The following is a 24632-nucleotide window of genomic DNA, read 5'->3' on the forward strand; positions in this document are numbered from 1 at the left end:
TTTGTACCAATTCCTTTGCACAGCTCTGACATGACAGTTTCCACCTTTTGTTTTCTTGTGTGTGCCGTACATCGTTTTATTCGTAGGAAAAAATGCTACTCAATATGATACGATTAAGAATTGGAATATATGTCTTTTCCAATAGTCACTAGGTGACCGCCTGTGTAACTACCACTGTCTAGGATTGTCTAGGAGGGGGCGGTCGCCCCCTGAGCCCCCCTTTAAATCCGCGCCTGCAAAAAAACCCGCATAAATCCGATGGATTTAAACGTTGAGTTTTAAGTAAAGGGTTTTTTTTACTCAACGGTTTGTCATACTGACCATTTTATTGATCCTTTTGTCCCAATCTATAAAATCAAACAATTGACGCGTTATGTGTTAAGACAGTCCAGTTAAATCTTCATCTATCGTTGGTTGACAATTCCTTGATTTTGTGTACATATTTCCAATTATTTTTGGGCATCGGCCTAATTCGACCAATGCTTAAATAATAAATCCCATAAATAATAAACCTCTACCACAGCGAAATATCCTCGCGCTTGAGTAGATACGGAATTTGTTATTGGGGTCATTCATAGTTCGCTAGTAAGGTATTAGTTGCCCAAAAAAAGATTGTAAGACAAATTGCTGGCGTTAGTTGTACAACGTCATGTAGGTAGACTAATTTTTAAAAGTTTTCAAATATTAACATTACCAAGTATGCTAATATATGAACTTAGTATCTATATCTTCGCAAACAAGAATGATCACACCTTAAAGATATACACAACCACAACACCAGGACAAAAGACAACCTGTATCTCCCGAAAGCAGCATTAAAAGTATCGCAACACTCTCCTGCGTTCCTGGGTCCACAAATATATAACACTCTACCGCAATATATAAAAAGTTCCTGTAACCGTAAATGTCAACTTAAAACTTAAATGAAAATTGTTTTACTCCATGCATCGCCGAATATTTCAAATTTTGTAATGAAAAGTAGTATGTTGAATTGTCTATTTTATGTATCTAATGTTTGTCATAGTTTAATGTCTCATTAATTTTTTGTCATATACTTATACTTGACGCTTCCTATACAATATCGAAGGAATTATAAATAAATCAATCAAAAGTTATAGACTAGAAACCAATTTCTAAAGAAAATTCAAAGGGCTGTAACTTTTGAACTAGCAGCCCAATCTTGAAACTGTTTGAAATTATGGATTCTACAGGCCACATTCTATAAGAAAAAATTGGGTCGATCTGAGACAATTTTTTTTGAGGGCCTCAAAAAAAGGCAAAAAAAAGTTACACAGCATGGAACCTCTATATTATTTACTCTATGTCTCTACTTATGTAAAATTCACTGAGGATAGGTTGATGAAATCTAAAAACAAGCATCCAGTTGAAAATATTTCCTTTGAAAGCAAATATAGCAAGCTAATACATTGATTTTATTTCAGACTTCCTCTACACAATGTGATAATTGTGGAAAAACGTTTTCGTGGAACAGGCACAGAATGCATCAACGCGCTTGCAAAAAATACAATATAGGGGTGAGTGATATTTTTCTTTTAAAAAGTGTCAATAACAAGACAAAATGTTACAATGTAAACTTCTACTCCTGCAAATGTTAAAGAGTTTATTGACTTCACGATTAAGTTATTTTAATTCAAAGACTGAGTATATACGATTTTATACTAACAGACTTTACTCGCAGAAGTGTTGAGGAGCTTTTTGCACTACTAGCTGTCTATGTACTGAGGTCGAGGTACAGGTAATTCAGTTTAGACTGAAGTTTCAAGCTTAATAAAAAAAATAGACTGCACCAATATAGACAACGGGCGACAAAGTCACTTCCGGTTGATGAATATTGATCAGAATTTAACTAATTAGTACCTTGACCATTGTTTATACCTACTGCTAAAAACAGAATTTTAACTTTTAATGAAAAAGCAGAAAAAGGCCTTTTTCTGCACGGATTTATTATAAAGAAATGACGAACTGCGTCTTTAACAAAACAAATAGGTTTGACTGCTCGTAAATTTAGCCAAAAAATGTACCTAGACGCTCTTTTCTGTCGTTATAGATAGAATTGAAAAACAAATCGATTTCGTTACTGGTAGTAAAGGGGATTGTTTTTTTGACCAACTTACTTTACCATTTTCTCTTTCTCTGATAAACGAAATATCGTAAAATATCAGATTTTGTATTATATACATATAAAATATCACACAAATATCTAGGAGTTAAAATATAAAACAACGATATCCATAATTGGCGGCTATGATTGCTTCATTCTTGGAAACGTACATTTCTTTTTGAATATAGCCACCTAAAATGAGAAATTCGTCAATGCGGAATTATTACCTACCCTTTTCGCTCACATGTACAACAAAACAGCCGGAACAGTAATACAAATGCTTGCCAGAAAGAAAGCCTGAGGAAAATAGCTAATTGTTCCTTTATACAGGGCGCTATACATCGGTCCACATATCAAACCGGTCAGAGATTCGGCGAAACCAAACAGTGAATTAACTTTACCTGAGGAAATCGCAATTAAAAGAGCCAAAACTTATTACCTACCTAGGCAAACTTACACAAATCCTGTTGGTCAACTAGTTTCGTAATTATTGATCGGGAAGCTACGAATGCCGTACCATTAAATATCTCTGCTATTGCAGCTGAAGTAAGGAAATAAAGTATGTGTTTATCCTGTTTCTGTGCACTTACCCAAATAAAACATCAATGGCGTTGTGGAGAGTACGTAAATAATTCCCCCACAAATTTTGCTTATGCTGGAAAGAGCTCCTAGTAGACCGTCGTCATAATTCAGCAATTTAAATGTTGCTATAGCGATTATATTTCCTAAAAAATTGCATTTGGTATACGATGAATGAGATAACGTGTACGGGGCAAAATATTGCCGCAATTCGAAATATTTGGAGGTACTATTGGGGTTTTACTTAATGACCCCATGACATAGACAATCAACATACCTACTCGAACAATTTGCATGTGGAAAATTAATATATTATTAACGTTTTATTATATACTCGTATAAATTCAATGCTCGTACTACGTTTTTTATAGAATGCCATCATTTGTATTTACCTATTATTAAGCACCTAAAACATTCTTTTTAGGATAGTATTTCATTTTTGTTAAATATTCATTTCTCTCCCTGTCAAAAGCAAGCTAACATTGTTACACTGTTACGGACTGTTGGGAACGCGCTTTTAGTGCAGTATCAAAATAACTGTAACTTTTAGTGGTCATTGATTTGTATTTGTAATGGAGGTGGTACTTGGTAGATCTACTTACCAACAAACGCAACAATGCAGCAATAAGTAGTGAAGATACTAAAGTCGATTTCTCCCCAACCAAACTTAAATCGTACATATAAATACCTCACAGCCGATTCTCCTAGAAATTACAAAAAATAACACACTTATAGAACCGCATGCGCAACTGCTTTAGACCATGTCTTCCAATTAAATAGAAAGTGCCGACTGTAGGTACTAACTTACCCGCAAAGGGTCCTAGCACCAGCACAGCTAAAATCATTATCGTCAAAATCTGTTTTAGTCGACCACTCTGTTTTGCTGTTACTAAGAACTTGAAACTGTACATGGTTTGCTTAACATTTAAAATATCTTTTATATGTTGAACCGTCGTCAATTGCTTTTCGTCACCGGACGAGATTTCACTGACCAAAAAGTGCGCATAAAGTCCTGCCAACGCGTAACCAACCAGAGATAATGCGAAGATTCCATAAAATCCAATTAATTTGTACATCACTCCACTTAATGAATTTCCTATTGTTATACATACAAACCATGTGGTATGAATAATTCCAATTCTTAGTGTTCGGTTTTTGGTGTCACAAACCGACGTGACGTATGTAAATACACCGAGCAGTATCATGTTTGAGCCTCCCGTAATAGCAGTCGGAAGAACCTCAACCAACACATTGACTTCCATGGGCAATTCGTAGAAAAAGAATGTACATAGTATTAGTCCAATGTTCATCACAATTTCCCCAATAATAGGTAGTATCATCAGCACTTTCATAGTTTTCTGTCGGTCACTCCAAGATCCAAATAGTGGTAGTAAAATTGCGGGAAATACGCTCTGAATAATGTTTTTCCAAACGTATGCCGAGGCAACGACTTTGTGCACGGTGATTTCGTCCGTGTCATTATAACCCGTAGTATTATGTCTTTCAATTGCATCGCACGTAGACAGTTCCATATTGAGATTGACCCGGCACGCTTTTTCCAAACTTAAATTTTGAATTGTAAGTGAAGACATCCAAAATGGTAACGCAAACAAGATTAACACCGGTTCGACAGAAATCCCATTCCATATTTTGCAAATTGTATCCTTTATGGCAGATATTTTCGAAAACTTCTGAGCACCCACTTGCAGTTCCATATTCCTGAAAAGATATTTAGTTGAACTGATGGCTGATACTTCATGTGTATACTAGTAATAAGTAATAACATTGTTGTTGTGCATAGATAACGACTAATGATGTTGACTCACGGTCTTCCACTCCAAAACGAAGAAAGTCCAAGAATGCAGGCAATACCTATGCCTATCTTGGATAATCGGATGTGATCATTTTATTCACAGACACCTTTCGTACACTTTTATTTATAATCTGCCTTGAGCATATTCGCAAAGTTAAACTGACCTTCATTCTAAATAGGCAGGTAATTAACATACTAAATTCCGCAAAAATAGATATTTTCAATTGTACCAGGACTGTACCTATACTCTTTAACGTACGCTTTCTCATTATAGAAGAGTCGTTTAGTTGGAAAACTGGTTTGGTACAAATTATGTTCTTATTGAAATAAACGCGTTAGAACATTCAACTTTCACTTAGATAAGACAAAATCCGACGCCTCGCAGTACAATTTCTTGTAATGCTAAAAGGAAAGCTAGTACGATGCTTCTTTGTATATCGACTTTGTGTACCTACCTATATGTACATGGCAAAGTATTTAAACAATGGTACCTACTACTTTATAAAAAAAGTACCTTAGTACCGCTGACTATTTAATTTATAGCGTACAATTTATAAATAAGTTTTGTTACCAAATAGCTTACCCATCTGAATAAATGTTCCGTAGAATGTAGAAAGTTAAATACCAAAACATAAAACCACTTTCAAAATAACACTCATCATATCTAGAGAAAACCTAAAACACACTAGACTGATTCAGTGATTCAGTTGCTCGTAGGGAGGAATAATTTCTATGCCTACACCTTGTACTTTCTCTGTCATGAAATTACTTATAATATTTCATTGCCCACAACTCATGGTTCTTGGTTTGGGAGTAGTCAAAATGTTGACCGAAAGTTAAAACTATACACAAAATATGCTCTCTATAGTTGTGCAAAATACAACACTTTTTACTTTATTGCGCTGGTAACAACACAAACTTAGTTTTGAGTTTGTAGCTAAATTTGCACTGAACGATACATTTTCATTTATGAACATGGTGCATGTTTTTGATACATTCTCAAAGAAACAACGCTTTGAATTGTCTTCAAATCGTTTCCCACGACCTCGTATTTAAATAATGTATTATTTTATAAAACTTTAAGTGTATAGATTGCGTTCAAAATACTGATTTCAAATAATGGATTTAGGTTTATATTTATAGTACAATACATAAATTTCTAATTGCTACTTGTATATGGCCAACGACAACCCCTGGGTTTGTGAGTTCAAGGGTGAAAGAGTTTTTCCAAAGTCGCCTGATTTGAATGTGTCAAAGTAAATTATGCCAATTAATTAAAGTGCCAAGACACTTGCGTTCAGGATAATTAAGTGGGACAGTTCTGTCTTAAAAATGGTGACTTTACTATTGTTAATGGAGGTGAAACAATTGCGTCCCAAGATAAAATTGTTATACCTCAAAGAAAAGTGACATTGAAATTATTTCAAATCGATTCTTGGCACAATTTTGAAACTCATATGAACAACAGTTTTTATGAAAAGTAAACAATATTTTTATTCTTGATTCTTTAATTATGACTAGGTAATTTGCAATAGTTATATACATAACTAGTATGTAATTAAGGTTGGCCCTAGGGTTTGCCTTCCCTTTAATGCCTCAGAATTGTTGCATTTTTTTGCTACCTACATTTCGTACCTACATGATAAACTTAGTTATGGTCTGTCCCAGAAGTATAAAATGTAATAAATTGAGATTATGAATTATGACTATTTTTTATGAAGCGGCCATCTTGTAAGAATATCATTTCTTAAATACAGTCGATTCCGCTTAATTGAACCAAACTAATCTCTGGTGTCAATTTGTATTTCAATGTTATTGCAAATAGTTGTTAGACCACCAATAGTATACATTCCAGGTAGGTAGGTATATTTCTATCATCCTTTTCAGTTTTACATATTTTCTTCATTATTAAACACAACAGAGTACAGACCATGTATAATAATCGAGAACTAATTATGTAAACAGGTTTATCGAACAGCAAGTAAATGACAATTGCGTCTGTTTTTTTTAATTAAATGTAAAATAACAACCAGAAAACTGTATCATAAAAATAATTATGCCTCCGACTAGCGTTTTGGCTAGTGTTTCGGTTAGCTATTAAATGCTACCTTTTCACTCTCCTGGCTTACACAAAAGATCTCCTGTTCGTTAGCTGAAATTTGACTACAAATGGGGTTCTTTGACTTTGTACTGTCCAGCAAGTAATAACTCCTAAGTAGCAAATTATAATTGTATATTGATCAAAACTCAGAACAAATTGGTCAAATGATTTATAGATTTTTATAATAATTAGGTAGACGTGCATGAATTAACTATACCCTTTTACGCATGGTAGATCCTGATAAAAAACATTTGGAACACCCAAAATAAATCACCGATTAGCTTAATCGAACAAAAATATTTAAACTTACCTTATTATTCTCGCTTGGATAACATTAATTTTTTATTGTCCTTTGACCTAGAAAAGCTGCTTGCGTCGGACCCATACATACATTAACATAGGAAATCACTAATCGATCTTGTCGATAATGAAATTCAAAAATACAAAATGGTTGAGTATAGTGATTTATATTCCTCCACACACAAAGTAAGGTACTAACCTCGTTTTCATAATTTGGGTTTATGTAACATTCAAAATAAAATTATAAAGTATATAATCGATTGTGTAATAAAGATTACAATAGTAAAACCCTAAGTATTCACTCTCACAGCTAATTTGACCTTCATTTTGCTGAAAATTGAACGTTAATCTCCTCCAGCTAGGAATCGATGACCAAGTGTTGTGGAATTTCTCGAATCGGTTCTTTTTTAATATATATTTTGGCGGGCAGTCAACAGCTGTTAGTGTTAATGGGCCAATCGTCTATTGACATGCTGGCTGCCTGTATGTGCTCTTGATAATTGTCTAGGGCATGATGTTTAATTGTAATTTTATGCGGGCGATGGGTAGAATAAACTGTAAATGGTTTGAGATAAATTGTATTATTTCTTGTCTGTGTAGAGTTAAACCATTGGCGGTCCATAAGGCTAATTTAATTTCTTTATTTTATAACCGTAAGGGTAGATAAAGTGAAACAGATGAGTGTGCATTTTAATGACATCTGTCATTCTTATTTCAAATGCACGATATAAAACATGTCCTTACTTTTTATAGATTTTTATTTTTGTATACTTATTTTTTATTATTTTGTCGTATTGTATTATAGTATCGTCTAATTTCGTGACGTAAAAAATTCGATCTTCATAGTCCCCGCAATATTAAATTGCAAGGAAGATGATTCTACGAAAATTACAGAAAGTTCTACGAAGATTATAGATAAGAATTCTGAGAGTTCTGAAGAGTCTAAAGGTTTCAAACCTCCCAAGAAATGTTCTGTAGAAATTCTAATCTATAATGAATCTAAAGGTTTTGAAGATTCTAATGGTTCGCATGATTTTCTAGAGGTTTTGAGAGGGTTCTAAAAATATTCGGAAAAAAACATTAGTTTCGTTGAAATCGATCCGTTAATACTGTTACAATTTAATAAATTAAAATCGAGTCCACCTTTTTCGATGACACTGTATAAGAGGTAATAAAGAATCATAATCTTATCACGCGTGTTGTTCTTGTTATGTATTACCAAACCATAACGAAATCAGTTTACTCAACGGTACTACTTATTTATTTTCTATATTTATAGTATACATTGATAATGATAATTATTGCTGTGTTGGCAATAGCTCATTACATCTTCAGGCAACTTGTTCCTCGTTAGACTAATACCTCGGTCTGTTAATTTATAATTGTTCACATAAATTAATATTTCCTACTATTTTTATGCAGTTATATAACACATACATTTTCTAGGTAGAAAAGGTAGTAAGTACCTACTAAACAACATTCAATGGTACTTATCTCCAAGGTTATCACTCGCTAGACTGTACATACATTTACTATTTAACACAAATCAAACCATTACGAAATTGTAATTGTTATATAGTTCATTTTGAAGACTAGAGTAGATGAACAACTAATTCGGACTTCCTTAAAGAATTTTTGTTGATGCTAGCTTTGTTGTATAATAAAAATGGCAACAGAACAGTTCCGTATATCCTTCAAAACGTGGAATCTAGACACTGATAGAATATATTCATTTGATAAAGCTTTTTTTCGTTAGTGCGATCTCGTGTAGTAGGTACGACTTCTGTAATTGATGACAAAATATTCACTTTCGGAACTAACATTTTGAACGTAAGTAGCACTTTCTAATTTTATTTATTATGCAATGCAAAATATGGTACTGGTATTGTGTACATACACATTCGACTGCGAATTTGATCTCGACGCGATTTATCATTTGATAATATTTAGGTAATAATTTAAACGTCCACAAGATAGCACATGTATACAATATGTTCAAAGTAAAGTCAGCATATTGCAGGGAGGGTATAGCTATAGGTTATCTTATTATCTAGTTAAATATTTATATCATTTATCGTATAAGAGAAATCGCTTATTGGGTCATATTTTACAAGGGGATACCTTCGGGTGGATCTCGAAGAAATAAATTAAACCAAGAACTAGAAATCATCATAGAGTCACATTGTCATAACTTTGTCGCCGGTCGGTGCAGAGTACACCTCTTTGGGGGCCCAATTTCAGTTTCACATCAAAGTCTATAGTCGGTCCGTGCAGAGTACATCTGGGGGGCCAATAATTCCCATTCTGATTGAAGGCCGTGACCCGAACGTATGGAAGTAGTTAGTAACTTTTTTTAATACCAATTATGCCACATATTACAAGATGATGAAACGCATCTTTTAGCATTGTTCTGTTTTCGATCTTCACTGACATCATTGGCTGGAAGATGGTCGGCGCGCCGGTACCATATTGCATTGCATATACTAATAATTTACCCTTTATTAGTCCCTTTTTTCAGAAATCAATATGGAATTAGAAGTAGAAGCAAGCAAACCTCCACGAAAAGGAACTATTCGTCAGCGAATCCACAAACTAAGAAGGGGCATAACCGTCGAACCATTCTTGATATGTTTTTGTTTACCTTATTCCATGTCGGCGTTAACGATACAAAATTTAAGTTTAGAAAAGGCCTGTCGCGTGAATCTTAACCTGAACACTTCGGTATGTGATGCGATCCATCAGCATATCGATGACGCTTACGATAAAGTTGACGAGATCGCTGTGCAAAAGGTTGTTGCGTCTGCATACGTTTGGAAAAATGTTATCTTCAGTGTTTTCCCCGCGATCTTGCTACCCTTGTTGGGATCTTGGAGTGACCGGCATAATACTCGAAAGGTGTTGATGCTCCTGCCTATGGCCGGTGAAGTAATTACCAATGTCGGTTTTATTTTATGTACTTTTTTCTTTTACGAACTGCCGATGGAAGTAAACACGGTGGTTGAAGTGCTTCCCACCGCGATTACGGGAGGTATCAATATGTTACTGCTTGGTGTATTCACCTACGTTGCCTCCATCAGTAGTATAGAAGACAGAACGTTTAGACTTGGAGTCATACATATTTTATACGGAATAAGCACAACAGTAGGATATGCTTGTAGCGGAATTGTGTACACTTTAATAGGATTTTATGGTGTCTTCGTATCGTCTTTAATAATGTATGCATTAGGAGGACTGTATGCATACTATGGAATTAATGAAGCGCCGTGCAATCGGCCGGGACCACTTTCTAAATGTGCACGTGTGAAGGATATGGTCAATGTGAAACAAACTCTGACCACATTCAACTTCTTGTGGAATAGACGTCGTGCAGCTCAATCGAAACAGATTTATTTAATTCTAATTTTGGCTATTTTAGTTCTGGGACCAGGTCAAGGTAATTTTCTTCATGCAGGCAGCATAAAGTTTCCCCTTTTACCACTAAGGAAAGGAACTCAAATGCATTCAATTAAAATGTATCAGGTAGCTGCAGTTATTTGATTCAATCGTGAACCATTAGCTTAATTATTTACCTCTTGTGCATTTTGTATGGATGGAAAAGGCGGTGGAACTTTATGCGCTCACTTACGAAGCACTTGGTAACACGGAAATTTTTCCCTACTGGCCATAGGGATCAATTTCCCATGTTATACATTTTTTTAAGAAACTTACCAATTTGAAATTGTTAGGGGAAGAAACAGTACTTTATTTGTACACAAGATTAAAATTTAGTTGGAGCGAAATTGATTACAGCCTTTTTACTGGCATCTATTCAGTAGCGCATCTTGTTGGTAAGTACAGTATTAGGTATGTCATGTAAATGTGTGCGACTTGATACCGAGCCAAATGGAGGAGTTAATACGTCTCTCATTAAGTTTTTTTATCGATTTGAGAGTTGAATCGAGCTTTTAAATATGAAAATTAGACACGACCAATAAGTTTTTGCAATTAAAGGTTGATCATCCTTTTCTTTACCTAAATAATCTGAACTTTCAATTTTTAATTGAATTGGTTCCCTGTATAGAAATTATTTTGCTATATTAATGATATAAGAACAAGAAAACTTGACCTGATATACAGGGTGGTGACTTGCGTAACGCATCATAGGGATTTCAATGTAAAATTCATAACATGCGATTATTGGCTCCCCAAATTATTTTAGAGCACAAATGTATTAAGGTTTTTTGTAGAAAAAAATTTTTACGTCAATCAACCGTATTAGTTTTCAATTTTTTGCATAATAAAGACGGAAAATTGGAAAAATAAAACCCGCATCTTTTTCAATAATCTGCGATGCCATGGAATTTTCTAAAACAAAAAGATATCCAGTTGTCAATTAGCAGCAGTTCGAAATGAATTTTATGATCGACTTGGTTACTGTCTTGCAGTTAATTGTGAATTATTATTCGAACATTTATTGTAAATTGTTATATTAGGAAACCGTTTTTAGTAATTTGGTCTTTCTTTATGTTTAATTCCATGTTCTAAATATAATACTTTTTGATAGAATTTGATTTGTTTTATAGCAGACATTCCATGGCATGACGGATGTTGGCGTAGTTTTTGTATTATAAAATTCCATGGCATCACAGATTATTGAAAAAGATGGGGGTTTTATTTTTCCAATTTTCCGTCTTTATTATGCAAAAAATTGAAAACTAATACGGTTGATTGGCGTAAAAAAATTTTTTCTACAAAAAAACCTTAATACATTTTTGCTCTAAAATAATTTGGGGAGCCAATAATCGCATGTTATGAATTTTACATTGAATTCCCTATGATGCGTTACGCAAGTCACCACCCTGTATACCTACCTCACTCTACAACTTTACGATTTACCTATAGCCCTTGACGGAGAAAAATCAAAGCTGCCCTAAGTCCAATAATTAAGAAGAAAAGACAAGAAAAAGAAATCTTAATGTTATAAAAAGGTGAATTTTTTAATTTGTTTGTTTCTGGAAGCATTGTCACATAAACTTATTAAAGGGGGTTTTCTAAAAGTTAACTAAACAAACCGCCCTCCAGTCGTACGTATATACCTACGTCGTTAAACTCTTTTTATATTGAGTTTTGAATTTATATGATCTATTTTTGGACAAATTAATGTTCTTTTTACAATTTTAAAGACTTCTATTAATAGATGACATTCATTTGCTAAAAAATAGTGCATTTATTCCAAAATTGGGCGTACCGTACCACAGAGAATTCATTGTCTAGGTGTATGTTTTAGGGAACTCCTTCGCGATATTAATATTTTCGAAATGGTTAAAATTCGATGATGCGATCTTAGGTATTATTTCGAGCGTTAGCAAAATCGGTGGTGGAATAGTATACATCTTCGCACAGACGACTTTAGTATTTTATTTGGGTATAAGTAGTATTTCAATAAACTATACCTTTTTACGATATAATTATAGGAACGCTTGCAGAGGTATTCAATGGTACCGCATTTGCTGCATCCAGATCGATAATTACAAAGCTTGTCTTGGATCAAGATTTAGGTAAGCAAATATGCAATGGAAAATATACTGATAAACTGAAAAAATAAAACAGAAAAGAGATCTTAGTTTAATTACTATTTGATGAAATCATTCCAAGTTGCTGAATAACATGACACTATATTTTAATGATTACTGTCGTTGGAAAAGGCGACATTAAGGGGTTGGAAATTTTCAATTCATCATGATTTTATTGAGGGTAAGTATCGTTACCCTCAATCATAACCAGCACCGGGCTCACCTAAAATGGAGAATTCATACATCGCATCATCATCATTTATCCTTCAGAATATCAATTTTAAAGTTTATAGAGTTCAGTCAGTTTTTACACAACGGCGACAGCAGAAAATCCTGTTTCACTAAGATAGGACGTATCAAATATTTCGCTTCTTAATAATAATGATTTTTTCATTTAGAAGATAGCATAGTATAGAGATTGAACTTTTCGAATTTTTGAAAATATACAGACTGACAGACCGAAGTAGAGTGCAAAGTTTCTGAATTCGCACCAACATTTTATGTTCCACTGTTCATTACATAAATCAGTTTTGAAAATATTTTCCTAACTCTGACTGTTTTAAGGTAAAGTGAATTCCTTATTCGGGATGGCGGAAGCAATTACAACTTTGATATATGGACCTGCCTTTAGTGCGCTCTATAAGTCTACCATTCAGATTTTCCCAGGAACCTTTTTTGTCGTCGGGTCTTGTCTTACCATCCCGCCGATAATAATGTACATGTAAGTTTCTACGTAGTACTTATAACGTTCTACATTCCTTGCAGGGGCGGACTGGGTACTTAAGGGCCAGGTGGAATTGCATAGGTTACGGGCCATTAAAGTATTGGCGCGGGGGGGGGGGTTAGCTCTGAGGTGCACCACAAAAACAGTACTCCTTTCTCGAACATCAATTACCATACAGTTCTTTTTAAAATTGCAGCTGATAATTAAAAGTAACAAAATATACAATCCACACGAGGTGCGTCGCCTATCATTGTATTTCAGCACTTTCATGCTACGACAAGAAATGATAAATTCATTCTAAAACACTTCAATTAAAACAGAGTTTTTTAACAACCTAATATCAACCCGAATTAGACAAACGTGTTAATAATTTTGAGCCCCGAAGAAAAAATTGTCTCAGATCGACCCGGAAAAAAAGTTTTCTTATAGAAAATTACCATACAGTTTTTTTTAAATTGCAGCTGATAATTAAAAGTAACAAAATGTACAATCCACACGAGGTGCGTCGCCTATCATTGTATTTCAGCACTTTCATGCTACGACAAAAAAATGATAAATTCATTGTAAAACACTTCAATTAAAACAGAATTTTTTAACAACCTAACATCAACCCCAATTAGAGAAACGTGTTAATAATTTATTAATAGTGCAAGAAACTTAATACAGCACATACTTATAAATTTCCAACGGTCCATTATGATCTACAGGCCAGATGGCAACCGCCACCCGCCCCCCCGGGTCAGTCCGCCCCTGATTCCTTGATTGTATTGGGTTCAAATTATGGGAATAAAGGGAGTGCTGTTAGGGTCTAAATGTCTTACTATCTTTACTCATCTACAAATACCGTTGTCATTGTAACCATTTTGCCAAGTGTACCTGACTTAAATTGCTTGTATTAATTGTCCAGTACTGTTCTCTTATTCTATAAGAATAGTAAGCACTTACTGTATTCCCATAAGACCCGTACTTCAGTTGGACTATAGTATCGAATTTAACATTAACCTCGGCAATGATAATCCTAGTCTTGTTTTAATAACTGCGACCAATGTACATCCAGAATTGTCGAGTGAGAGGCAGACGGTCATCAGTATTAAACTAACCCCTAAAAAAACAGGTATAGTTACTATTACTGCAGACTGTACTCCTTTCTACATCCAATTCTGGGACCGTCTAATATCTAATGTATGCTGGGTTGGGCTATAATTAAAAAGTTTAACATTACTTCACAATTTAAGCTGGCTGTACTCCAAAAGGAACGAACGGTTTGTGTCGGAAGTGCATAGCGGTGGAATCGAACATTACGCATTAGACGAAACTCCAAAAGTATACCAAAGTCCTCAAAGTCTTCCACAAATGGTTGCTGGAACATAAATATATGATATAAATTGTTTCTACTAAACTGTGATATGAATAAAAGGTCACTCACACATTTTTTATTTTATACATACCTATAGGTACCTTATATTTTACATTTTATAGTTTCTTTGTGCGATCGTTCTTATAAAAATGATTAACAAAAACTTTTTTATTAGTAAAGTGGCAATGCCTCATTCTCAATTTTGGGATTTCAGATAAAGCACAGGACCGAATCAATTACCTGTAAGTAATTTTTTACTACCCGCACGTTAGTAAGGGAGGTATTGCATTGAGGTAAAAAATGACCACCCACTTTTTTGATGGAAATGCACGTTTGGAAGCACCAGGAATCCGGTATCAAACAATATTTCGATGATGTCGATCTGTCGGTCCGCCTGTACTCTCATTTCCGGCTAAACGGCTGAACCGATTGGCACTAAATTTTGTACACGTCATATTAGACAAAATTATTCGTGCTACTTGAATGGATTCTCCTGATTAAACATTTAAAAAAACAGTACAAATAAATAGAAAAAAGACTTCGAGACCAAACGAGAGTCTCGTCGACACGCTCGCCGAGACTCATGGTATGGTCTGTGCTCATGGTCAGTCTCGTCTCGTCTACGAGACGAGACTTGGTCTCTTCACGGCGGCATCACTAATGGTTCTTTAACTAATCTGATTATTTTACCGATATTTCAGAAAAAATCGCTTCTGCGAGTTTTCATTTCGGGCATCATTATTTCACAAAACAGGTCCTAGCGATAACAATATAATTTCATTTCTGGGATAAGCTTTTCTGATGCGAATAAATGGTTCACCGGAATACTGCTAGGCCGTTTGGATAAAGAACGATAGTGTGAGTGAGTGCCAAACTCTAATACAAATTATAAAATAACAGAGAGGCGAGCGATTTAATGCCTACCTGTATGCGCTGACCAGATTTATATCACTCAACTTGAATTAACATTTTCTCACTTTGTTTATTCGTCTACTTTCTTTGTGCTTGATTTGTGAGATAATAGCTATTCAAATAACAGTAGGTACGTTTTATTATACGCGATGCACAATAAATGAGCCTTACTGATAGGAACATCGTACGAATAGATCTGAACGGACGTCTTTATTAACTAATAGCGTTTGTTATTTATAGTTCTGGTTATAATAATTTTTATTATTATTATTTATTCTGCTTCTGTATGTACTTACCTAACTAATCAGTTGTTCAGTATGTTTAAACAAGACGATAGTACTTAATACAGTAGACATATTGTTCTACGATAAACGTGAGGGAATAGTACTGATAAAAAAGATAAATAAATCGACACATAATATAATTTCTAGTTGAATGGTATTGATTATTATTAATCAAGTAGTAAAGAGCTTAGTTGCATAAAAAGTGTAGTACGTGTAGGTAGGTAAGTAAACTCTTAGATATCGCTATTTAAATAAATAGCACACCAACCAATTATTTTATAACATCGTAAAAATCTTCAATTTTTACAACGAACCATTTGTGTCCTAAAGGGGACTAACTGATCACGTCTCACAGAGTAAGGCAATATCAGCACGTCATCTTAATTCACTAATTTTCTAGCGAAATGGAAGGGACCCTAATGGATGCAAAGTTGAAAGTAACACCAAGGAGACATGTCAGGGACGTTTTGTGCAAAATTTGGAAAGGAATTACAGTTGAACCAGTTTTAATACTGTTCATGTTACCATTTCACATGTCCGCACTTACAATACAGAATTTAAGTTTGGAAAAGTCTTGCAGAGTTAATCTTAACATGAGTGACTCAGTATGTGATGCTATTCACCAACGGGACCGTTCAGGATACAACGATGACGATGAAGTGGCCGTGCAGAAGGTCGTTGCTGCAGCGTACGTGTGGAAATTTGTGGTATATGGTGTTTTTCCTGCGATTTTATTACCATTTTTGGGATCGTGGAGTGATCGTAATAAGACTAGGAAGATTTTACTGCTTTTACCTATTATCGGTGAACTAATTACCAACATTGCATTCATCTTCTGCACTTATTATTTTTACGAATTGCCAATGGAAGTGAATACTCTTGTCGAAGTTCTTCCCACCGCAATTACAGGAGGTTCGAATATGTTATTTCTTGGCGTGTTCACGCACGTCTCTGCCATTAGTAGTAGTGAGGATAGGACATTTAGAATAGGAATTGTGCATACTTTATTCTGCATATGTGTAACAATTGGGAGTGCATTAAGCGGCGTGATTTATAAAGGCATAGGATTTTATGGAGTATTTTCGTTGTCGCTAGTTTTGTATGCATTAGCAGGACTGTATGCATATTACAAAGTAAAGGAAGAGGCGCCCATTGAGAAAAAAACTCGTACGAAATACGAACTAATGAAAGACATTGTTAATATTAAAAAGACTCTGTCTACTTTCCACTTCCTTATCCAACCAAATCGTGGCATACAAAGGAAACAGATTTTCGTAATAGTGCTTCTGGCAATCTTTGTGCTAGGACCCTTCGCCGGTAAGCTATAGCAGTTTTTTTATGCTAACCAACTGTTTCTCTATAAATCTAAACGCATGTTGTAGGAGAAGGTGCACTTCTTTATTTGTATACAAGACTCAAATTTAATTGGAACGAAATTGATTGTAGCATATATTTCGGTTATACTTCCGTGGCTCATCTAACAGGTGAGTAGGTACCTACTACGTGCTAAACGCGAAACGAGTTCGTTTTAAATCAAACAGTTCAGTTGTATAAGAGATCGTACGAAGAACGACATTGTAAACTTTTTTATAGGAAATTTCGCCGCAATACTGATATTTTCAAAATGGTTGAAGTTTGATGATGCAGTATTGGGAGCAATTTCCAGTGTAAGTAAAATATGTGGAGGAATTGTTTTTATGCTGGCGGAGAAGTCATTTGTATTTTATATAGGTAGAGTACCCAGTGTACTACATTGTTCACACTTTTTACCGTTTTTTTAAAGGTGCGCTAATAGAAGCATTTAATGGAACCTCATTTGTAGCATCTCGTTCGATAATAACAAAGTTGGTTGAAGAGAAAGACTTGGGTAGGTGTATTAACTCTTGTGTAATTAATTGTGATCATATATTTTTAAGGAAAAGTGAACTCTTTATTTGGCATCGCCGAATCTTTAACAATCTTGTTATACGTACCTATGTACAGCGCACTTTATAAAGCAACACTTAACATATTTTCTGCGTCATTTTATGTTCTAGGAATCACGCTGACGATACCTGCAATTTTGTTGTATTTGTAAGTTGAAGTTTATATTTTTAGCAGTACAACAGTTCATTTCTTTGTTTAAGGTGGCTGTATTCAAAAAGAAATGAACGTTTTGTGGAAGAAGATTTCAAATTTCCGGAAAGTAGGGAGCTATTTTCACCAGAGAACAGAAATCGTGACTAAGCACTCTACAATAAATTTAAAAAAAGGTTTTGCGTTTTAATTTCGTCATGCCAGTCCGATTAGGCCGTCTGTCCCGTCAGTCTTTGCGATTACGAGAAAACGGCTTAACTTTTTTCAAATTTCTTTTCGCTACCTTGTGAGTTTTCTATAAGATACAGTTGGTATGGAACGTTCATTTTCAAATGTTATTGTTTTTTTATGAAAAATAGAAAAAAAAGTGATCCCGAAAATGAACAATTTGTTATTACCACAGATTTAAACACTAAATCTGTCATTACTAAGTAAAATTTATTCGATTCTTTCGAAATTTGGTCACTTCTTTTGATAACAAAGCAATATGACAAACGCGATCGCCATAAGTTTCATAGTGATCGATTAACTAAATAAACAAGTTAAAAAAACGATGATTTGTCTTTCAAACTGGGTGACTCCCAGAGCTTTCTTAATTTTTTTTATAGATGCATGGAACCTTAAAACAACCTTTTCCAAAAATTGTCCCAATGATTCTTGCAAATCGACGGACTGTGGATTTTTTTTTCAATATCCCAAGAATTTGCTTAGTTAACAAATGAAATAATTTCCGGAATGGTACCAGAAACGTAACTCTATAATAGGCGAATGGTCAAGGAAAGCAATTCCCATGAATAGTTCACGAGAAAATAGAAATGTTGCTTTCCCCAGAACTTTCAGTCAGTTAAATCTTGTCACGCACTTCCTAGTCAACAATTTTGGGCACGTGTAGGCCTAATTATGAGATATTATACTCTATCTACTGTAAATGCTGGAGAGGCCGGTGCCAAGCCGGAACTCGTTACAGAACTCAATGACTAAAAAAAGATTTACGGACTTTTAAACATCTGGATTAAAGTTTAAGAAAGATGGACTCTAATTTTGACACCCTTTATACGTTCTAATGTTAAATAGTAAATTGTGTTTTTATTCAATGGTTCTACTTATAAAGGTTTGGTCCAATGTTATGTGCCAAAACCTACGTGTAAGATCAATTACTATAAAAACATGAGTATTACATAAACATAAAATTAAATAAACATTACATTTTATAATCGCCAGTATTAAGTAATGTTTATGCCTTGGTTTGGGACGGATTCGCAATTTGCCATTTGACTTTTGAACTATTTGCAAATTATTTACCCAATCAGTAATCGACAGGTGAAGCAATCTCGTTTAGCACCATTGCGTAAAACCCATTTTTTAATCGTTATTCTGTTTTAAAATGATACTAACTTAAGATTATTTCTTACTTCCTTAACATTTCTATTTAATTTATCTGCATGCATCCCATGCATGCGAGTGCGACTATTCAAGCGGCCCTCATTATTACTTATTTTGGTACTAAGGTCTTTTTTAGATTGACTTATTAGTTTCTTCCTTCGTTGACGGCATAGTTTGGTAATATGCCCTCGTTTTTAGCGTATTTTCCAACACAGTTGGGTGCATATTGCAGGCACTTTCTCTGTCCTAGGCCCTAACTACTCCTAAGTGTTTCCACGTTTTCTGTTCAATGAGTAAATAACAGTTTTGGCTACTCTTAGTCAAGTCAAATATTTATATTACCTATCACGACGATAACGAGAGACCATCTTGTGAATGTTAATTCACTCGTGACTACGTTACTTGCGAATCAACATCTGGGGTAAAGAAGTTCTTCTTTATTTAATTAACTTATTCGCAAATGTTACATTTTTAGAGATACCTCGTAATAAAAAGCGTGCTTACTACAAAATTTCCCATATTTCGACATTTCATATGTTTGTGAAAAAAGACGCAAACGCGTTTATAAGGCACATCATCATACAAATAACTTGTATCATATCTTATTATTTAAAGCCTAATTTACTTATTAAGAATGAAATAGAAGCAGTTTCAGTTGTGGGGCAAACTTGATCGCCCGGTGGGAGAGCAGCGTGTGAACTCAAGAAAAAATAGTGAAAGCTGCACTTGTTTTTTGGTGTTCAGTGCTTCTTCTTGTTGCATTAATTCAGGCACAAATTAACTACAAGTGGTTAATCTGTGATTCAGGTGATTTATTTTTGTATTTGTTGATGATGTTACGTATGTCTTAATCTGGTTTTGCATTATTTGTGGGCACCTGGTGATTGTACCCATGTACTTTTATACAGGGTGATTCCTATAGTACCTGCCACCGTTTGGGAGCGTGTAGGTGGTGCGTAGGGGAGTATTTTGATATAGGATACTTGGGGTCGGAAATCTAAAATAAGGGTGCCAGAGCCAAATTTACCTTCTGGAATTTCGCGCCTGTAGGTAGGCAACCCAACCGGCCGGCGGTGCACACGGAGCGATCTCAGGCGGCGATGTGTGGCTGACACTTGATCAGAATTTTGTTTAAACCCACGAAATCCCGTCTGCAACGACGCGTATCAAGTGAATAAACACTATGGCAATAGTATAATAATAGTTGGCTAGATGTAGGAAGTGCATTGAGAACAACGGTGGCCACGTTGAACACTTGTAAACGTTATTGCTTTTGACTGTCGTTTTCCCTCCTTCCCTCCCATGTCGCTTCCTCGCGCTAACTCGCTCTGCATCGCTCCGCGCGAAACGTCGGTCGGTTGGGTTGCCTACATACAGGCGTGAAATTCCAGAAGATAAATTTGGTTCTGGCGCCCTTATTTTAGATTTCCGACCCCAAGTGTCCCATATCAAAATACTCCCCTAGGCACCCCCTATACACTCCCAAACGGTGGCAGGTACTATAGGAATCACCCTGTATATTAGACATATTTATAATTATTTTTTTTTGGGAAATCATTATATTTTACTCGTTAAGTCAGTTTGCTAGTGTGAGACTTTTAAGGTGGCGTTTACATTGAAAAATTTGAAATTTGTTTCTTTTGAATTCTCTATCAAATGACCCAAAAAGTAAAAATTACTTCCATAAGAAAAATCAAAGTTGATGATGGTTAACCAGAGACGAAACATCGAATTTAAAATTTGAAACTATCATCTTGTAGAGAGAAAAAAGTGACCATAATAATGTGTTATTTATTTCGAAATATCTTTTTAAATAACTTTCAGTTTTTAAGAATTAAACATAAATAAAGGTTCGCAAATGAAATTAAAACGGAAATTATTAATAAAAAGTTCATAAATTGTTAAAAAGTTGGTGGAAAAATAACATGCAAAGCTACGTATCCATGCAAGAGAAAATGATTTAATGAGTAAAAGCAAATTAAAATATACTGCAAATAATCAATGATCCGTATATTTTTACAATCGGTAGGTATTTATACACTTGTATATAACGAAATACATACAAGTAGCCATTTGGCCGCTCAACCTCTTGGCGAAAATATTTGTCGAATTTTACCAGCATTACCATTCTATAAGTCGTTGCGATACGAGTAGATTGAGTGGAAAAAAGTATGTATAAGTGCTGCATCGTTGGATATCGTACACTCTATCATCTTTGGAAAATTTGTATCTGAGTTTCGATTTAAATTTAATGATAACATCTAATGCTTTATATTTACTTTGTTAGGAGTTACGGTACAAACATATCCTCCAGTAATTGTTTACAATTTATTCGACTATGAAAGAGAGATAGGTATGGTAACTTGTATCCACGAAAACCATGGTTTGTATTTGCAAAATATGTGTTTCGTTATATGCAGGTGTATAAATAGCGATTGTCAAAATATCATTGATTATTTGAAGTAGGTACCTATATTTTAATTTACTTTTGCTGATTAAATAATTTTCTCTTGGATAATTTTTTTATTAGCAATTTATAAATTTTGTATTAATAATTTCCATTTTAATTTCATTTGCCAACCTTTATTTATGTTTAATTATTTTATCCAACACCTCTATGTTATCCAGTCATTATCATGACGAAATTAAACGAGTAAGGTATAATATAACCCACTAATGAGTTATGGACGTAAAATAACTCACTAGCAAGATAAAGTACAGGAACCATAAGTAAATCCATATAAATTTTCTGACTAAATTTTTTGTTGTTTATTATTCCCCATAGCAACGAATTATTGCTTTTGTATTCCATGCACTCTAGCTTTTCGCGGAACACGCAGTTTTTAAGATTTCCACGTTTTAAACCAGCTTGAGGAGGTGTTGGATAAAGTTTTGTATGGTGCACGTGTGTTAATTACAAATAAGTCACTTGAGAAAATAACCCCACTCGGCCTGACGGCCTCGTGGGCTTACTTTTTTCTCGCGTGACTTATTTGTAATATAATATAACACACTTATACCATAAATAACTATAAAAAAAACTAATAATTGTCACTAAAATAATCATCAAAAGTTCATTTTTTACCTCGAAACAAAGGTATTAAGGAAATCGCAAGGCTACTTTTGTACTTTTTGTAAACGCCACCTTAAAGGTTGTCGCTAAACGTAAATACCGTAATCTCCTGAAAATGTTGAAAAAATTCGTCTCGGTATTTGTTGTTACCTATACAATCTGTGCCTATACCTAATTATTTACTTAGCTGCGAAACGTTTTCCCCGATAATATGTTTTTGTTAGCAAGTTCTTTATTTCAGAAAAATCTGTAATATTGTATTGTATTGTAAATTGAGTCCCCAGAGTGAAATAAAATCTTAAATGCTCTCAAGGCGAAGATAGTTGTACAGTACATTGCCTCAAACAATAAATTAATTCCCTTTTGTTCTAGTCAAGTGACCTGTTGTAATGGAATCAAACATGAAAGTACCTAATACCTATAAAGAGAAACGAAGTTTTGTACAGAATTTAGAAGGATATGACAGTGGAACCAGTTGTAATACTTTTCATGTTACCATTCCATATGTCGGCGTTGACAATACAAAATTTAAGTTTGGAAAAGTCTTGCAGAGTTAATCTTAACATGAGTGACTCAGTATGTGATGCTATTCACCAACGGGACCGTTCAGGCTATAACGATACCGATGAAATCGCCGTACAAAAAGTCGTTGCGTCGGCGTATATTTGGAAATTTGTGCGGTGTATGGTGTTTTTCCTGCGATGTTATTGCCATTGTTGGGTTCGTGGAGTGATCGTAATAAGACTAGGAAGGTTTTAATACTTTTGTCTATTATCGGTGAAGTAATTACCAACGTCGCATTCATCTTCTGCACTTATTTTTATTATTTTTACGAATTACCAATGGAAGTGAATACTCTTGCCGAAGTCCTGCCCACGGCGATGACAGAGGAGGTTCCCACATACTAGTTCTTGGTGTGTTCACTCATGTCTCATCTATTACTAATACTGAAGATAGAACATTTAGGATAGGAATTGTGCATACCATAATTTGCATATGTTTAACAATTGGGAGTGCATTAAGCGGTGTGATTTATAAAGGCATAGGATTTTATGGAGTACGTTGTCGCTAGTTTTGTATGCATTAGCAGGACTGTATGCATATTACAAAGTAAAGGAAGAGGCGCCCATTGAGAAAAAAACTCGTACGAAATACGAACTAATGAAAGACATTGTTAATATTAAAAAGACCCTGTCTACTTTCCACTTCCTTGTGAAACCAAATCGTCTTATACAAAGGAAACAGATTTTCGTAATACTCTTTTTGGCCATATTAATACTTGGGCCCTTTGTGGGTAAGTTTTACATTTAGCTCGTACCGTTATACCGTATAAACCTAAATTTTGCCGTTGTAGGGGAAGGCACACTCATCTATTTATATACAAGACTTAAATTTAACTGGGATGAAATTCATTATAGCATTTATTTCGGTTATACTTCTGTGGCTCATCTAATGGGTGAGTATCTGCGAGCCCATTTTTATTCTCCACACGAAAATATGAAACAACTTTTTAAGGAAATTTTTCTGCTCTATTAATATTTTCGCAGTGGTTGAAATTTGATGATGCTATATTAGGAGCCATTTCTAGTGGAAGTAAAATATGCGGAGGAATTGTTTTTATCTTGGCAGAGAAGTCTTTCTTATTCTATATAGGTAGCGTATAGTTTTTTTAAGGAACCCTTATTGAAGCATTTAACGGAACCTCATTTATAGCATCTCGATCGATAATAACAAAGTTAGTTGACGAGAAAGATTTAGGTAGGTACATTGATGCTTTTGTAAATAATTGCGACCATTATTTCTTTTAAGGTAAAGTGAATTCTTTACTTGGGGTCGCCGAATCTATAACGATTTTGTTATATGTACCTGTGTACAGCGCTCTCTATACAGCGACACTTAACATATTCTCTGCGTCATTTTACGTTGGAATTTTCTTGACGATACCTGCAATCTTGTTGTATTCGTAAGTTGGATAACAATTTTAATCAGTACAGCTTATATCTTCCTTTAAGGTGGCTGTATTTCAACAGAAACAACCGTTTTATGGGAGAAGAAATGAAAGTTACTGAATATGAATCTGTTTTACGAAGGGGCCAAAGTTAGAAATGAAATATCCTGTGAATATACTGGAGCATAAATACAGTTTTTCGTTTATTTGTACTTAACTAAAGGATTGTGGTTGAATTGGAGATGGGAAGTGGAAGCAATACCTCCGGATTTTTTAGGTACTTTTCCGTATTAGTATTTGTTATTTTTGTCACAAAAGGGATTCTCTGTAAAGGTCGCTTACAGGTAAGAGATTTCTATGACGTTTATATACAAGCGTTAACTCTCTCATTTTTAAATTTCTTTCAAA

General features: G+C 34.6%; 4 protein-coding genes across 19 annotated transcripts; 3 read left to right on the forward strand and 1 right to left on the reverse strand.

Moving 5' to 3' along the window:
• Positions 1 to 2172: 2172 nt before the first annotated feature.
• LOC116180845 lies at positions 2173 to 14551 on the reverse strand. 8 transcript variants are annotated; one of them, XM_031501012.1, is made up of 8 exons: positions 14414 to 14551; positions 14137 to 14293; positions 3510 to 4420; positions 3304 to 3405; positions 2713 to 2847; positions 2580 to 2663; positions 2367 to 2523; positions 2173 to 2314 (listed from the first exon to the last, which is right to left on the reverse strand). In XM_031501012.1, the coding sequence occupies exons 2-8, from the start codon at positions 14145 to 14147 to the stop codon at positions 2275 to 2277; spliced, it is 1440 nt and encodes a 479-aa protein (XP_031356872.1). In that variant the 5' UTR covers positions 14148 to 14293; positions 14414 to 14551; the 3' UTR covers positions 2173 to 2274. The 8 variants fall into 8 exon arrangements, with proteins under 8 accessions (XP_031356872.1, XP_031356888.1, XP_031356919.1 ...); XM_031501028.1 differs by lacking the exon at positions 14137 to 14293 and having other exon boundaries at positions 14414 to 14513; XM_031501059.1 differs by lacking the exons at positions 14137 to 14293; positions 14414 to 14551 and adding an exon at positions 6926 to 6994.
• On the forward strand, positions 8479 to 14622 carry LOC116180807 (proton-coupled folate transporter-like). 3 transcript variants are annotated; one of them, XR_004147167.1, is made up of 7 exons: positions 8479 to 8745; positions 9434 to 10348; positions 10641 to 10742; positions 12182 to 12319; positions 12369 to 12452; positions 12505 to 12648; positions 13032 to 13137. XR_004147167.1 is itself a non-coding variant. In XM_031500937.1 (7 exons), exons 2-7 carry the CDS (start codon positions 9442 to 9444, stop codon positions 14560 to 14562), a joined length of 1524 nt encoding a protein of 507 aa, XP_031356797.1. In that variant the 5' UTR covers positions 8479 to 8745; positions 9434 to 9441; the 3' UTR covers positions 14563 to 14622. The 3 variants fall into 3 exon arrangements, 2 of the variants coding, with proteins under 2 accessions (XP_031356797.1, XP_031356806.1); XM_031500937.1 differs by lacking the exon at positions 12505 to 12648 and adding an exon at positions 14427 to 14622 and having other exon boundaries at positions 13032 to 13188; XM_031500946.1 differs by lacking the exons at positions 10641 to 10742; positions 12505 to 12648 and adding an exon at positions 14427 to 14622 and having other exon boundaries at positions 13032 to 13188.
• A 1179-nt stretch (positions 14623 to 15801) lies between these two features.
• On the forward strand, positions 15802 to 17996 carry LOC116180821 (proton-coupled folate transporter-like). Of its 5 annotated transcripts, none has more exons than XM_031500966.1 (7): positions 15802 to 15961; positions 16145 to 17061; positions 17127 to 17228; positions 17338 to 17475; positions 17528 to 17611; positions 17661 to 17817; positions 17871 to 17996. In XM_031500966.1, exons 2-7 carry the CDS (start codon positions 16149 to 16151, stop codon positions 17968 to 17970), a joined length of 1494 nt encoding a protein of 497 aa, XP_031356826.1. In that variant the 5' UTR covers positions 15802 to 15961; positions 16145 to 16148; the 3' UTR covers positions 17971 to 17996. The 5 variants fall into 5 exon arrangements, with proteins under 5 accessions (XP_031356826.1, XP_031356840.1, XP_031356850.1 ...); XM_031500980.1 differs by having other exon boundaries at positions 15816 to 15965; positions 17781 to 17817; XM_031500961.1 differs by having other exon boundaries at positions 15817 to 15965.
• Positions 17997 to 19948: 1952 nt separating this feature from the next.
• LOC116164637 lies at positions 19949 to 24430 on the forward strand. Of its 3 annotated transcripts, none has more exons than XM_031478845.1 (7): positions 19949 to 20010; positions 22649 to 23570; positions 23631 to 23732; positions 23792 to 23929; positions 23990 to 24034; positions 24086 to 24239; positions 24289 to 24430. In XM_031478845.1, exons 2-7 carry the CDS (start codon positions 23438 to 23440, stop codon positions 24377 to 24379), a joined length of 663 nt encoding a protein of 220 aa, XP_031334705.1. In that variant the 5' UTR covers positions 19949 to 20010; positions 22649 to 23437; the 3' UTR covers positions 24380 to 24430. The 3 variants fall into 3 exon arrangements, with proteins under 3 accessions (XP_031334705.1, XP_031334713.1, XP_031334700.1); XM_031478853.1 differs by lacking the exon at positions 19949 to 20010 and having other exon boundaries at positions 22244 to 23190; positions 23243 to 23570; XM_031478840.1 differs by lacking the exon at positions 19949 to 20010 and having other exon boundaries at positions 22244 to 23570.
• Positions 24431 to 24632: the final 202 nt, after the last annotated feature.

Source organism: Photinus pyralis, unplaced genomic scaffold (genome assembly GCF_008802855.1).
Source record: "Photinus pyralis isolate 1611_PpyrPB1 unplaced genomic scaffold, Ppyr1.3 Ppyr1.4_LG1, whole genome shotgun sequence".
In the NCBI taxonomy this organism is placed as follows: domain Eukaryota; kingdom Metazoa; phylum Arthropoda; class Insecta; order Coleoptera; family Lampyridae; genus Photinus; species Photinus pyralis.